The sequence below is a fragment of the Culex quinquefasciatus genome, chromosome 2, assembly GCF_015732765.1.
Source record: "Culex quinquefasciatus strain JHB chromosome 2, VPISU_Cqui_1.0_pri_paternal, whole genome shotgun sequence".
In the NCBI taxonomy this organism is placed as follows: Eukaryota; Metazoa; Arthropoda; class Insecta; order Diptera; family Culicidae; genus Culex; species Culex quinquefasciatus.
The window spans coordinates 213,028,359-213,042,968 of NC_051862.1; the positions used below are offsets into that span (position 1 = coordinate 213,028,359).

The 14,610-nt window shown below is 31.2% G+C and overlaps 1 protein-coding gene across 1 annotated transcript in view; it reads right to left on the reverse strand.

Moving 5' to 3' along the window:
* LOC6037920 (neural-cadherin) overlaps window positions 1–10,741 on the reverse strand; it is a 76,638-nt gene extending 65,897 nt beyond the window's left edge. Inside the window, exons 1-3 of the mRNA XM_038251075.1 lie at window positions 10,702–10,741; window positions 9,894–10,009; window positions 7,323–7,487 (exon numbers count right to left, since the gene is read on the reverse strand). Coding sequence (XP_038107003.1) covers window positions 7,323–7,487; window positions 9,894–10,009; window positions 10,702–10,741 — 321 coding nt within the window. The remainder of the gene's footprint in view (window positions 1–7,322; window positions 7,488–9,893; window positions 10,010–10,701) is intronic.
* Window positions 10,742–14,610: the final 3,869 nt, after the last annotated feature.

Consider the following 14,610-nt stretch of genomic DNA (forward strand, 5'->3'; position numbering starts at 1 on the left):
AAATGCCAAGGCTTCACCAAGTTTAGTTAGCGATACATACTAATTCACCATCAACCAAAAAGAAATTCACCACTTTAAGGCATACTTTCAGGCGTAATCAGAAACAACTGTTTTGTCTAGACTATATGATAGCTCCAATCACCCTTCTAGGTGAATAAAATCGCATCTTTCCCACCATCACGGTCTCATCAGTATTCATCACGGTTGTGTGCAACATTTTATTCGTTTTCACCGTACAATCCACCATATCGGGTGTGGTGTGTTTGTATTTATTTTTTGCTTCCCAGAGCCACCCTCAAGCAAACCGTGACCCACCAAATACGAGACTACTACACGGATAGAAATCCGTTCCGCAAATCTGAAATCAAATTGTCTTGAAATTGAAAACATCGTTTGTTTTCGATTTCGTTTCGAATGTTATCAAAAACGACAACATTTTCATCACATTCGAAAACATTTGTGTTCGAAATCGCCCCCCGCTTTTCACAAATTTTCTGAAGCGTAACAACTGTCAAACGCAACCAAAACCGCAACCCAATATTTTCTACCGCGCGAGTGCGACTGTTTGTTTATTTTTTGTTTTTTTTTTTGAACGAATGCCAGAAGTGGAAGTGACATAAAATGGAAGGAACGTCGCCGTGTGGTTATCCCTCCGGATCACGTTCGGTTCTGCTGCCGCGGAATGACGGGGACGAACCGTCCTAGTTTTTCGGGAATCCGCTAGCATTGCGGCGCGTGGTCCTGCGGCGAGGATGGTTGTTGGACAGTGTCCCTTAGTGCTTTTTCGGCGTTGGCCAGCGGAACGTGGTTTTTGTTCGCCGGGTCCGCGTGTTGACCAGCAGCTCGTCCGACGTTGTTGCCCACACTTAGTTCGGCCAGGATTTCGAAAACGGCGCCGGCGCGGAATCACGAATGCCGATTCCTGGCAGCGGCGCAGAACTTAAGCGGCCTTCCGCCGCTTCGATGTGCTCCCCCAGCGGTGTTTTTACTGGCACGAACCGATGGGTACCGTGTGGAAACGTTTCCCGCTGTGGTTTCGCGCGGGGCGACCTTCTGCACGAACAGGCAGAAAGAACTCTTTCCGACTTAGACGAGCAGTGAGAAGCAATGGGATTCGAGTATGAGTTCAGAGACGACAACCGGTTCCTGCGGCAAAGACGTTGACTCAATGAAGTGTGGTAAGTTTGAATGATTAAAACCTCCCGAAATATCATAACCTAATCAACCGTTTCCCTCAGTAGAACTCCTCATCCTCCTGCTCCACGACCGCCGAGGGAGAAGATATAGCGGTAGGAAATCATCAACGCGCCTCTTCTTCCTCCTCCTCCTCCTCCTCCTCCTCCTCCTCCTTCTCCTCCTCCTCCTCCTCCTCCTCCTCCTCCTCCTCCTCCTCCTCCTCCTCCTCCTCCTTCCCTCCTCCTCCTCCTCCTCCTCCTCCTCCTCCTCCTCCTCCTCCCTCCTCCTCCTCCTCCTCCCTCCTCCTCCTCCTCCTCCTCCTCCTCCTCCTCCTCCTCCTCCTCCTCCTCCTCCTCCTCCTCTTCCTCCTCCTCCTCCTCCTCCTCCTCCTCATCCTCCTCCAATCCCAAAATTTTAATCTATCGATCTAATCGATCTTTCTACCTATTCCGCCACAGACTGCGACGCCGACCTATTCCACCGATCTTCAGCCACCTCGGATAAGGACAAAGACGACTAGGAAAGCGACACGGCCAACATCATCCGTTCCAGTCGAACTTGATCTCCGTCGGCATCCTGGAGGCGATCTCTGGCCAGCTTCGGTCGCTCGTGCAGAAGGCGCTGAAAATCCACACACACTTTGTTACACTCTACCACCACAAAACTCTAATCTAAAATTATACCATTCTGCAATTCTCATTTCAAAAATTCTCTAATTTTAAAATTTCAACGCATTGACATTTTTGAAACCTAACAATCGAAAACTCTACAATTCTAAAGATTATTAATTTTGAATTTTTTTAAAATTCTGCAATACTAAAATTCTAAAATCCTAAAATTCAAAATTTCTACACCAAATCCCTTTACCAACACTCTACACTCAAACCCCGATGGTTTGACAACAACTGTTCGTCTCTTTTAAGTTTGACCAATTATAAAATTCTTAAATTCTTAAACTCTTAAATTCTAAAATTCTTAAACTCTAAAAATCTAAAATTCTAAAATCCTAAATCTAAAATTCTAAAATTCTTAAAATCTTAAATTCTGAAATTCTAAAGTTCTAAAATTCTGAAATTCTGAAATTTTGAAATTCTGAAATTCTAAAATTCTACAATTCTAAAATTCTAAAATTCTAAAATTCTAAAATTCTATAATTCTTAAATCCTAAAATTCTATAATTCTTAAATCCTAAAATTCTAAAATTCTAAAATTCTAAAATTCTAAAATTCTAAAATTCTAAAATTCTAAAATTCTAAAATTATAAAATTCTAAAATTCTAAAATTCTAAAATTCTAAAATTCTAAAATTCTAAAATTTAAAATTTAAAAATTCTAAAATTCTAAAATTCTAAAATTCTAAAATTCTAAAATTCTAAAATTTAAAATTTAAAATTTAAAATTTAAAATTCTAAAATTCTAAAATTCTAAAATTTAAAATTCTAAAATTCTAAAATTCTAAAATTTAAAATTCTAAAATTCTAAAATTCTAAAATTCTAAAATTCTAATATTCTAAAATTCTAAAATTCTAAAATTCTAAAATTCTAAAATTTAAAATTCTAAAATTCTAAAATTCTAAAATTCTAAAATTTAAAATTTAAAATTCTAAAATTTAAAATTTAAAATTTAAAATTCTAAAATTCTAAAATTTAAAATTTAAAATTTAAAATTCTAAAATTCTAAAATTTAAAATTTAAAATTTAAAATTTAAAATTTTAAAATTTTAAAATTTAAAATTTAAAATTTAAAATTTAAATTCTAAATTCTAAAATTCTAAAATTCTAAAATTCTAAAATTCTAAAATTCTAAAATTCTAAAATTTAAAATTCTAAAATTTAAAATTCTAAAATTTAAAATTCTAAAATTCTAAAATTCTAAAATTTAAAATTCTAAAATTCTAAAATTTCTAAATTCTAAAATTCTAAAATTCTAAAATTCTAAAATTCTAAAATTTTAAAATTTAAAATTTAAAATTTAAAATTTAAAATTCTAAAATTCTAAAATTTAAAATTCTAAAATTTAAAATTTAAAATTCTAAAATTCTAAAATTCTAAAATTCTAAAATTCTAAAATTCTAAAATTCTAAAATTCTAAAATTTAAAATTTAAAATTCTAAAATTTAAAATTTAAAATTTAAAATTCTAAAATTCTAAAATTCTAAAATTTAAAATTCTAAAATTTAAAATTCTAAAATTCTAAAATTCTAAAATTCTAAAATTCTAAAATTCTAAAATTTAAAATTCTAAAATTTAAAATTTAAAATTCTAAAATTTAAAATTTAAAATTCTAAAATTTAAAATTCTAAAATTCTAAAATTTAAAATTTAAAATTTAAAATTCTAAAATTCTAAAATTTAAAATTTAAAATTTAAAATTTAAAATTTAAAATTCTAAAATTCTAAAATTCTAAAATTCTAAAATTTAAAATTCTAAAATTCTAAAATTTAAAATTTAAAATTTAAAATTCTAAAATTCTAAAATTCTAAAATTCTAAAATTCTAAAATTTAAAATTTAAAATTCTAAAATTCTAAAATTTAAAATTCTAAAATTCTAAAATTTAAAATTCTAAAATTTAAAATTCTAAAATTCTAAAAATTTAAAATTTAAAATTTAAAATTTCAAAATTTAAAATTCTAAAATCTAAATTCTAAAATTCTAAAATTTAAAATTTAAAATTCTAAAATTCTAAAATTTAAAATTTAAAATTCTAAAATTTAAAATTTAAAATTTAAAATTTAAAATTTAAATTTTAAAATTTAAAATTTTAAAATTCTAAAATTCTAAAATTTAAAATTTAAAATTTAAAATTCTAAAATTCTAAAATTCTAAAATTCTAAAATTCTAAAATTCTAAAATTCTAAAATTTAAAATTTAAAATTTAAAATTCTAAAATTTAAAATTCTAAAATTCTAAAATTCTAAAATTCTAAAATTCTAAAATTCTAAAATTCTAAAATTTAAAATTTAAAATTCTAAAATTTAAAATTTAAAATTTAAAATTCTTAAAATTTAAAATTTAAAATTCTAAAATTCTAAAATTTTAAAATTTAAAATCTAAAATTTAAAATTCTAAAATTTAAAATTCTAAAATTTAAAATTTAAAATTCTAAAATTCTAAAATTCTAAAATTTAAAATTTAAAATTCTAAAATTTAAAATTCTAAAATTCTAAAATTCTAAAATTTAAAATTCTAAAATTCTAAAATTCTAAAATTTAAAATTCTAAAATTTAAAATTTAAAATTTAAAATTTTAAAATTTTAAAATTTTAAAATTTAAATTTAAAATTCTAAATTCTAAAATTTAAAATTCTAAAATTTTAAATTCTAAAATTTAAAATTCTAAAATTCTAAAATTTTAAATTCTTAAATTCTTAAATTCTAAAATTCTAAAATTCTAAAATTCTAAAATTCTAAAATTCTAAAATTCTAAAATTTAAAATTCTAAAATTCTAAAATTCTAAAATTCTAAAATTCTAAAATTTAAAATTCTAAAATTCTAAAATTCTAAAATTCTAAAATTCTAAAATTCTAAAATTCTAAAATTTAAATTCTAAAATTTAAATTTAAAATTTAAAATTTAAAATTCATAAATTTAAAATTTAAATTTTAAAATTCTTTAATTTAAAATTTAAAATTTTAGAATTTTAAAAACCCAAATTCCCAATTCCTAAATTCTTAAATTCCTAAAATCCCAAATGCTTAAATTCTAAATTTTCTAAATTCTAAATTCTAAATTCTTAAATCTCTAAATTTCCAAATTCTCAAATTCTAAATTTCAAATTTCGTAATTCTCAAATCTCAAAATCACAAATTTCCAAATTTTAAATTCCAAAATTCATCAATTTCACTAATTCTCAAATCCCTAATTCCCAAATTTCCAAATTTCAAATTCCCAAATTTAAATCTCTAATTACAAATTACCAAATTCCCAAATTCCTAAATTCTCAAATTCCTAAATTCCTTAATTCCTAAATTCCCAAATTCCCAAAGTCCCAAATTCACAAATTCCCAAATTCTTAAATTACCAAATTCTAAATTCCTAATTTCCCAAATTCCCAAATTCTAAATTCCAACTTCCCAAATTCCCAAATTTACAAATTCTGAATTTAAATTCCAAACTAAAATTCCTTAATTCTAAATCTTAAACCAAAAATTTAAATTCCTAAATTCCTGAATTCTCAAATTCCTAAATTCCTAAAATTCCTGAATTCATCTCCAAATTCCCAAATCCCTAATTCTAAAATCCATTCCCAAATTCAAATTTCCAAATCTAAATTCCAAATTCACAAATTCTCAAATTTAAATTCCTAAAGTCTAAAATTTAAATTCCAAATTCTAAATTTCTAAATTTTCAAATTCCCAAATTCACCCCAAATTCTCAAATCCCAAATTCCCAAATTCCAAATTCCCAAATCCCAAATTTCCAAATTCCCAAATTCAAATTCTAAATCCTAAAATCTCAAATCTCAAATTCTCAAATTTCCAAATTCCCAAATCAAATTTCCAAAATCACAAATTCAAATTCATAATCTTAAATTCCCAAATTTCAAATTCCTAAATTTATAACCTAAATTTCAAATTCTAAATTCCAAATTCTTAATTTCTAAATTCCCAAATTCCTCAATTCCTTAATTCTCAAATTCCTAAATTCCCAAATCCCCAAATTCCCAAATTCAAAATTCCAAATTCCCAACCCCAAATTCTTCAATTCCCAAATTCCCAAATTCCTAATTCTCAAATTCCTAAATTCCTAAATTCCTAAATTCCCAAATTCCTAAATTCCTAAATTCCTAAATTCCTAAAATCCTAAATTCCTAAATTCCTAAATTCTTAAATTCCTAAATTTCTTAATTCCTAAATTCTTTAATTCATTATTACCTAAATTCCTGAATTCCCAAATTTCTAAATTCCCAAAATTCCTAAATTCCTAAATTCCCAAACTTTTAAATTCCTCAATACCTAAATTCTCAAATTCCTAAATTCCTAAATTCCCATATTTCTAAATTCCCAAAATCCAAAATTCCCAAATTCCTAAATTCCCAAAACCCAATTTCCCAAATTCCCAAATTCTTAAATTTCTAAATTCTTAAATTCTGAAATTCCCAAATTCCTAAGTTCTAAAATTCCCAAATTCCCAAATTCTTAAAATCCCAAATTCCCAAATTCCCAAATTCCCAAATTCTCAAATTCACAAATTACCAAATTCCCATATTCACAAATTCCCAAATTCTTAAATGCCCGAATTCCCAAATTTCACAAATACACACACACACACACACACACACACACACACACACACACACACACACACACACACTCACACAAAGATTAGTTTGTTAATTAATGATGTATTTTTTGCCTCAATAAATAAAAAAAAACGAATCAACTGTTTTACTGAACCAAAAGAAATATCCAACGGTCAATTCAAAAACCAAAACCAACGGTCAATTCAAAAACCGATTAAACCGCCACCCTTCGTTTGGGATGGCTGCGTGCTTTTTGTTTTGTGCCAGGCGTACCCAATCGTCACGCTTCAGAATCGAGAACATTGATGTCGATTTCAATGCAAATGTTACCGGACGACTGGTCGACAACATTCTGAAACGAATCTCAGAACGAATCGAGAACAATGTTGTCGATTTCCCGGACAGGATTTCTATCCGTGTAAGTACGTGTTCAGCAGGATCAACGGTGTGTGTGTGTGTTTGTTTGGGCTATGTTGCGGTGATGGCACAGAGACGGGATAAACGGTCCACGGGGAGGACACACACTCACTATAACGAGGATTCATTTTCCTAGAAGAGAGAGAGTGCCATCGCCGACCGAAGCTTCGTCATCATCAGCATCGTCGTCGTCGATCAAAAGGTTGGCAATGACCTGGGACGTACCCCCTAGGTATGGGTCGTTCTTAGAAAGGTTAAAGTTTTGAGAATCTCACTGATGTTTCAAAATTAAATCTTATTTTTCAATGTTTCGACAAGACTTTCGAGAACTCATTTGAAATAAGTATTTAATTCTTTGGTAAAAAATGATTTCAGTGCCAAATTGAACCAATCTACTCCATCTTGCGACACTGTTTCAAATCTCTCAGGAAGGACAACTTTCCCTCAAACTCCCTCCTCCCTCCCTCTTCCCCAGAATCCAACTTACCCGCATGACCCGCTTTGGCAGGCCCCGGTCATCCTCCTCGGTGATTTGTGTGCGATATGATGATTTCTCGAATACAGGTGGATTGTCGTTGACGTCCTTGACGCTCACCAGCACCGTCGTGTAGTTCTCCTTGAAGCTGTCGGACGCCGTCAGCCGGAGCTCGTACTGTTTGGTCCGGAAGGTGCGTGAAATAAAAAAAAAAAACAAAACGAATCGCGTTAGATTGCTGCGTGGAAAATGTGGTCCCTGTTGGTACTCTAACGTCAATGAAATCGGAGCTCATCAGGGGAAATCTCCTCTTGGAGGGGGCAAGCAAAGTACATGTCTCTGACGTATTATGCGGCACATGACCTTTACACGGTTTGTTTGCTACTGTGAGGAATGACGAGAAGGACATTTCTCGGAACTACGGTCAAATTCATAACATATCAAATTTCTGATAAGTGTTGTCTGATTTGTGGAGAAATGTTTATTCATTGACATTTATCGCAGGTAGCGATACTCTATTATTGAAAAAGCATTTTACTCTTCAATGGATCTGTGACAGATATTTTGAAAGCGTACCTACTACCCGTTTTCAACTGGCTTTGAAGAAGGTTGGAGCTTTCTTGCTTCGAAGAAGATATTTTTAGATTTTTTAGTCAATCCTTTCGATATGAACGAGGGTGTACCCTCTTACAGAGTAACCTTTTCTTACGTTTCCATTCATGGCATAAGAAATCATCTGGTGCTTTTCACGAAAAATGCCAATCAAAACTTGAATGGATTGAATGCGTGGAAAACGATACAATACCTAAAATGGTTTTTATTGAAAAAAAAAAACTCCTATGAAATAATTGATTATTTTTCAAACATCACTATTACTGGAGCAACATTTGAAAAGGTCTGATAAGCTATTTGACAGCTGGAACTATTTTGCAAATTCCGAGGCAACAGGTAACTTTTTCACAAATCTCGAAGTGTAAAACAATAGCTGGCCTCCGCAGCTACCTTTCCATACTGTTGGGTCTGTTAAATAGTTGTCTGATCTCGTGGAATTTGCAAAATAGCACCAACTGTCAAAATGCTTATGCACCCTTTTCAAATATTGCTCTAGTATTAAGGAAAACTATAAAAAAAGTACGAAAACATTGACAACAAATCATTTGACGCCTCCGTTAAAAAAAACTATTTGAAAATCTTTGCAATACTAACCTAACGTAACTTGCTATTATTAGTTGTAAACAGATTATTTAAAAAATCAATAGCATTTTTTTAATTAATTTTCTAAAACAAACAGCGAGTTACAAATATATTTGTTCCACAGATTTAATGAACAAGAAAGCATTTTAAGATAACGATTTTTTTGCGATATTTATATATGTTAGGCTAAAACATTGTTGGTGTCATATTTTATGACTAAACAGCCATTTTGCTTCAATGGTTTTTCCTTGTAAAACATCCATACAATTTGACATTTGCCTATAAGGGTGGAACTTCAAGCCAATTGTCTATGTGTTTAGTCAGTTCATCGATAAAATCAAAACAATATTGAAAAGTAGTACTTTCCGATACAAGTGCTGAAAAGTTCATTATTTCAGCACAAATTTCGGCACTTGTGTTGAAAATTATTACTTTTGATTCCTTTTTTTAGTAGAGAAAATTAGGCCTTTTTGTCATGCGGAATGACAGGAAAAGTAATTAGTTTCACAAAGGAATTGCAAAAAAAAACTGTTTAAGCTGCTAATGACTTTTCAGAATAACTTGATTCTGAAAAGTCATTAGAACAGCTTTAGTCCCCTCACGAAGTTGTTGAGCATTAATCCATAATTTAAATTCAATAGAGCAAACAATTAAAAATAAAACAATAAAACATTTTTTTTAATGATTTTTTTTCACTGGGTTCCTTTTAAGCTTAAAAGAATATTTGATATATTTTAATTTTGTTTCGTTTAAAATTTTATTGATTGTACTGTAATTGTTTTTGGCCATAACAATTAAATATAAAAGAGCTTAAAAGAATATTTGATATATTTTAATTTTGTTTCGTTTAAAATTTTATTGATTGTACTGTAATTGTTTTTGGCCATAACAATTAAATATAAAAGAGCTTAAAAGAATATTTGATATATTTTAATTTTGTTTCCTTTAAAATTGTATTGATTGTACTGTAATTGTTTTTGGCCATAGCAATTAAATATAATGATATCATTAGCCCATTGAAAAAAAGTTGTCGTTGAAAGTTTTTTTTATAAGTTAAATTTGCTCAACACAACAATACATTTAAAAAGTCAAGGAGGAACTGTTTTTTTTTTTAATTTTGACACTCTATTTTTTGATTTTGAAAATTTCACGAACAGCCTTATGGGCCGGTCACTGAACTATTTTGAAACGCCGTCGCGGGCCACCAAGTTTGACAAATAAAAATAACAAAAAGAAATTTTAATCTTTTTTTAATTTTTGAGAATTTCCCCTTGACTTTTTTTCTTATTGAATAATTTTCCAACATTTCAAAATCTAGTAGGTACTACCAAGTTGTTGGGTCGGAATAGTTAAAATTAACTTAAGAGTTATAATTAAAGCCACACTCACCTTTTTGAGTTTTTCGTAGTCGAGGCCCTTGGCCACGTACAGAGCTCCGGTGGTGTTGTGTATCGCAAACACCCCGCCTATGTTACCGCTTGTGATCTTGTATCGAATACTGGGCGCTGAAAGGGAAAGAACAAGAACAAGCATAATGATTAGTTGGAGTACATTCTAGTGTTAGACATCGTCTTTATTAGATCATTTATCCCTCGCTAAACTTCTTGGCTTATCATCTTCGACTTTTTCTTCATCCTTTTTGTTCTGCCTCGAATCCGTTTCCACCGCAAAAGGGGGCAAAGAGCATCGCTAATTAATGAAGCGTCGTTTAGTGTTTATGAATGATAATTAGGCGTGTTGGCCCTGGCGAGGCCCCGTAATTAAGGACCTTTGGACCGCAAAAACCACACGCGTCATTAGCAGCAGCGCGCCTTTCTCAACCGAAGAAGCATAATTCTTTGCACTAAAGCAGAAGCCACAACATAATGAGATGGCTCTAGAAGGGGGGGTGGTGAAGGGAAAGGGGGGGATCACGATAAAAGAGGGAGGCTCGTGAATGAGCTTGCGGTTGAGTTATGACCACGGTTTCTCGGTTTCACGGTCCATGCAGTCATATAGCCAGTTACATTAACGACGTAATTAACCGTTTTACTTCGATGCAGTGTGACACGGAGGGAAGTGGACCGTCTGGCAGCTGCTGGAGGGTATTTGGAGAATGGAGGAGGGGAACATTGCACAAGCCGATGCGGCAATGTAATAAAAATTGAATTATACGCATATTTTCACTTTTGAAAATTAACAAAGCAAAAATGGGTACCATAGCGGTCAGCGGTGCGCCGAAAGTCAATTAGTGGCATGGTGAACGGGTTTCACATGATGAATTGTAGCAAGAGAATGTGGAAATGCATTGGAAATTATTGTAGAGGAATTTACCCATCAAAGCAATACTCGCTTGTTATTTTAAATTTACGCTCTTTTACGCTCTGCAATACATACTTACTTAAAAAAACTGGTGGTCAGATCTTTTATTTAAAATTTTGAAAGCAATAACAAACCAAACTTGAAGCACAAAAAAGTAGTGCGTTAACCCCAAGTATTTCCTGGACAAAATTCCCTTAAATTTCCCAATAGCAGAAACTCCCAAACCCCGGCATTTTTCATATTTAGCTACAGTTTTCTCAAAATAAATAAAATAAAAAAAATCCTCTTTTCCGGGAAATTTAAAATCTGGGAAAAAAGGACCCCCTTAAAAGGTCAACTTTTCAGAAAAAGAAAAAAAAATCTGAATAGCAGTGAACGTAGTTAAACAGCAATTTCAAATGAAATTTAAGCATCGACATTTTTATATGGACAAAAATAGGGCAAGAGATTCTTTGGCCAAAATAATAAGCCTTGTTTTTTTTTAAATTTAATAAGCTATTATGGTGTTCCTAGCTAAATTCAGAGGGTTCCAAAAATTTATTCGAAAAATTGCAAATAAAAAGTTGGACTATAAAGTAAAAATAGTGATACATAGTAATAAAAGTAGTAATATTTTAAAAAGCCGTAGATGGTGAATTTGATAAGTTTGAGGTTTTTCCGCAAAATGAAGAGTAAAAATTTAGTTCTTACGGAATGGTATGGAATCATATCGTGGTTGAGAAGTGTCCAAAATACTTCAAGAAGAATTTTTCAAAAAAGAATTAAAGGTTCAAAAAGATAGTGAACTATAATTAAGATACTGTTGATGATTAGTTTTATTGTTACATTTTCATGTTGTCATGATTTTCTCAATGAAAATTGAATCGATACGAAAAATGAAATGCATTTTCGGATTTTTGGAACAATTTTACACTCAAAGAAGATAAAATTAGGGGAAGGTGGGACAACACAGAATTTTTTTTTAAAAAACTTGTTCTATCAAAGTCTCAGTCAAGACCTGGAATAAGATGATTATAAAATAATCGACAGATTTTTAGCATTTTTAATGGGTTATAACGAGCATTTCCTAAGCTTGTTACACTTGCCCCACTTTCCCCTATCATTAAAAAGTATGCGTTTTTGAAACACAAATAATTTCCAAATTTATAGACATTTTCAGTATTCAAAACTTTTTATTCGTGCTTCGTTTTAAGTTTTAAATGAAATAGGAATCAATAATTTTATAAACAAACTTAATATTGAATAGGCAAAATTCTGACTTTAAAAAAAAATACATTAAATTTATATGAATTTATTAAAAATCATTTAAATTTAATTAACTAAATAAAAACATTGAAATTTTACCTCAAAATTAAACAAGTTACCTAAGTGATGATACATTAAAAGTTAAACCAACATGTGAACACATTTAATCTGGTTTTAACAACAAAAATTATGAAAATTAAAGTCACCTCGGATATCAAACAAAAAAATTAAGGGAACTAACTTTTAAACACTACTGAAAAAACTTTTTTCTTTTGTGGCATACCCTAGTACTTGTTTTAAAAATAATAACGTTGATACAAACTTACCAGTTGGAAAATGTTTAAAAAAATTGAAATCCTATCAATGTCACCCCGGTTTACGTTACTCATAAATGCATGGGAGAAGTTCTTAAACAAGACTCAAGAAACAGTTTTTTTTTTCTAAAATAATCGTGCGTGCAAATGAAAAATGTGGCAAATTATACTTTATCTGAGTGAAATGGGGGTAACATAAAATGGTTAGCAATGACTTGTACATTTGTTGTTTCGTTTTCTCATAACGTTTTATTTTTTCATATTTTTTTTCCAAAATGGTGAGACTTGTTTTGAATAATATTTTGAAACGTTTTTGGTTGGTTTTAATTGTTAAAAAAATATTTTAATTTTTTTGTGTTGTTTCGTTTTCTCATATCGTTCATATTTTTGTTTTATCAAAATGGTGAGAAGCGTTTATAAAAATATTTTGAAAAGTTTTTCTTTGGTTCTCATTGTTATAAATAATATTTAAAAAATGATTTCAAAATTGAAAAACCTAGCACAACTTGGGAATTACCAAAAAAATACGAAAACGAAGTTGACTTTATAGCTGTTGGCCACTATTGCTAGTACCAGCCACTAGTGTCTTCCTTTTAACTACAAGGACTTCGCCGCCCTGGGCTCCTAAGAATTTTTAAAAGCACCCGCCACGGGATTTGAACCAGCAACCTCTGGATTGGGAGCTCAGTGCGGGGTCCGATTGATCACACGGGCGGGACAAAAATTTACGCTTTTAACAAATCTTTCGTTGAATTTTGGTTGAATATAAGTTAAAGTTAGGTAACCCTTATTAAAATCTATTGAAAAAAATAGTTAAATTTCCTTTGCATTTCTGAAAGATTTTTACAGGGGTATTTTTCCCCAACTTCCAGAGAAGACAATAAGGATTTTTCTTCGTGTATTTTTTTGTAACAAGTCCTAATAAAATCCGATTTAGTATGATCGAACAGTCTGCAAAATTGTTTGGAGATTGGATCGGTAACTAATGTTGCAAAATGGCTTTGTTTACCATAGGAATTTCATGGAACATGTTTCATGCTTCATGCTTTTTTAAAAAAAGGTCCTATAAGCTATTGTGTTTTATATGTTTATAGGACCTTTTTTAAACAAAAATATAGAATTGAATTTCTGGGTAGTTTCTGATTTTTTTAGTCCAAACAGTTACAAAGCTTACATTCATTCAATTGATTCTTTTGTTTAAATGCCTTCATTTATCGTTCTGAACTGTTGCTTTTCTATTAAAAACATCAAATAACTCCTCCTCTACAGGATGATAAATGTTTTCGATAAATGTTACATGCCAGCAACCCTCACAAGTACAAATCCCCCAAAAATTCACACTTTTATCATCTAAACGCACTCCACCCACACGTGAGTCGGGACACATTTGTTTCCGGGAGGACAGGGCGTCACAAACAACTGTTAAGTGGTCCCGGGTACGACAAGATTGATGCTCCGTCCCTCACCTCGGCTGGGCACATTTTTTTTTCTCTTTTTTTCTACGCTTGACCAGTAATCCAAAGTGTCACGTGCGGAATAAGCTGGTCACCCTCCCTCCCCGAGAGCAGGGAGTCTTACCCTTGAGGGGAAGGTGTCGTGGCGGAGCGGAGGGTCAACTTATGAATTATGAACTAGTGAGTGGCTTTCTTTTTTTTTGCTTTCTCGCAGGCAATACTTTTGATGAAATATTTCGGGGCTTATTTTGTGTCGTTTTTCCTTGGAATTCCCCCAAGCTGTTTGGTCACTTTTTCCTCTGGGGTGCCTCTGGTGACGGTTTGGGTCAGTTGTGTTTTGTCCTTTTTTTCTAAGAAGATCGGAGCACACAAGCTTTGATAAGAAAATATGATAACACACCTGGCTGGAGCTTCGGAGTTTTTTTCCCACCCCAGATGCTTTCAGACGCTTTCCAGCAAAAGTCACTCAAATTTATGCTATCAATAATGGCGCCCCCAAAAAGGGGCGTTCTTATGGTGAATGGAGGTGGGGGCACCTTAAGTTATGACAGTAGTAAACAAGTGTTCTGCCATATGTGTTGGCAACTGTTGGTATGGGCTAGGAAAATGGATGGAAAGGATCACTCTTAATCCTTGAATGGTTGCCCAGGAGCCGGTGCTGCCATTGTGTAACGTATGATTTGGGTCGACAGCAGCTTTCAAAGTTGCGTAACAGTTGATATAGAAATAAAGTAGCATGTTTTATGACTTTTGAAGAAAAAAAAAAACTTGAACTGTGATGCCATGTGTGAA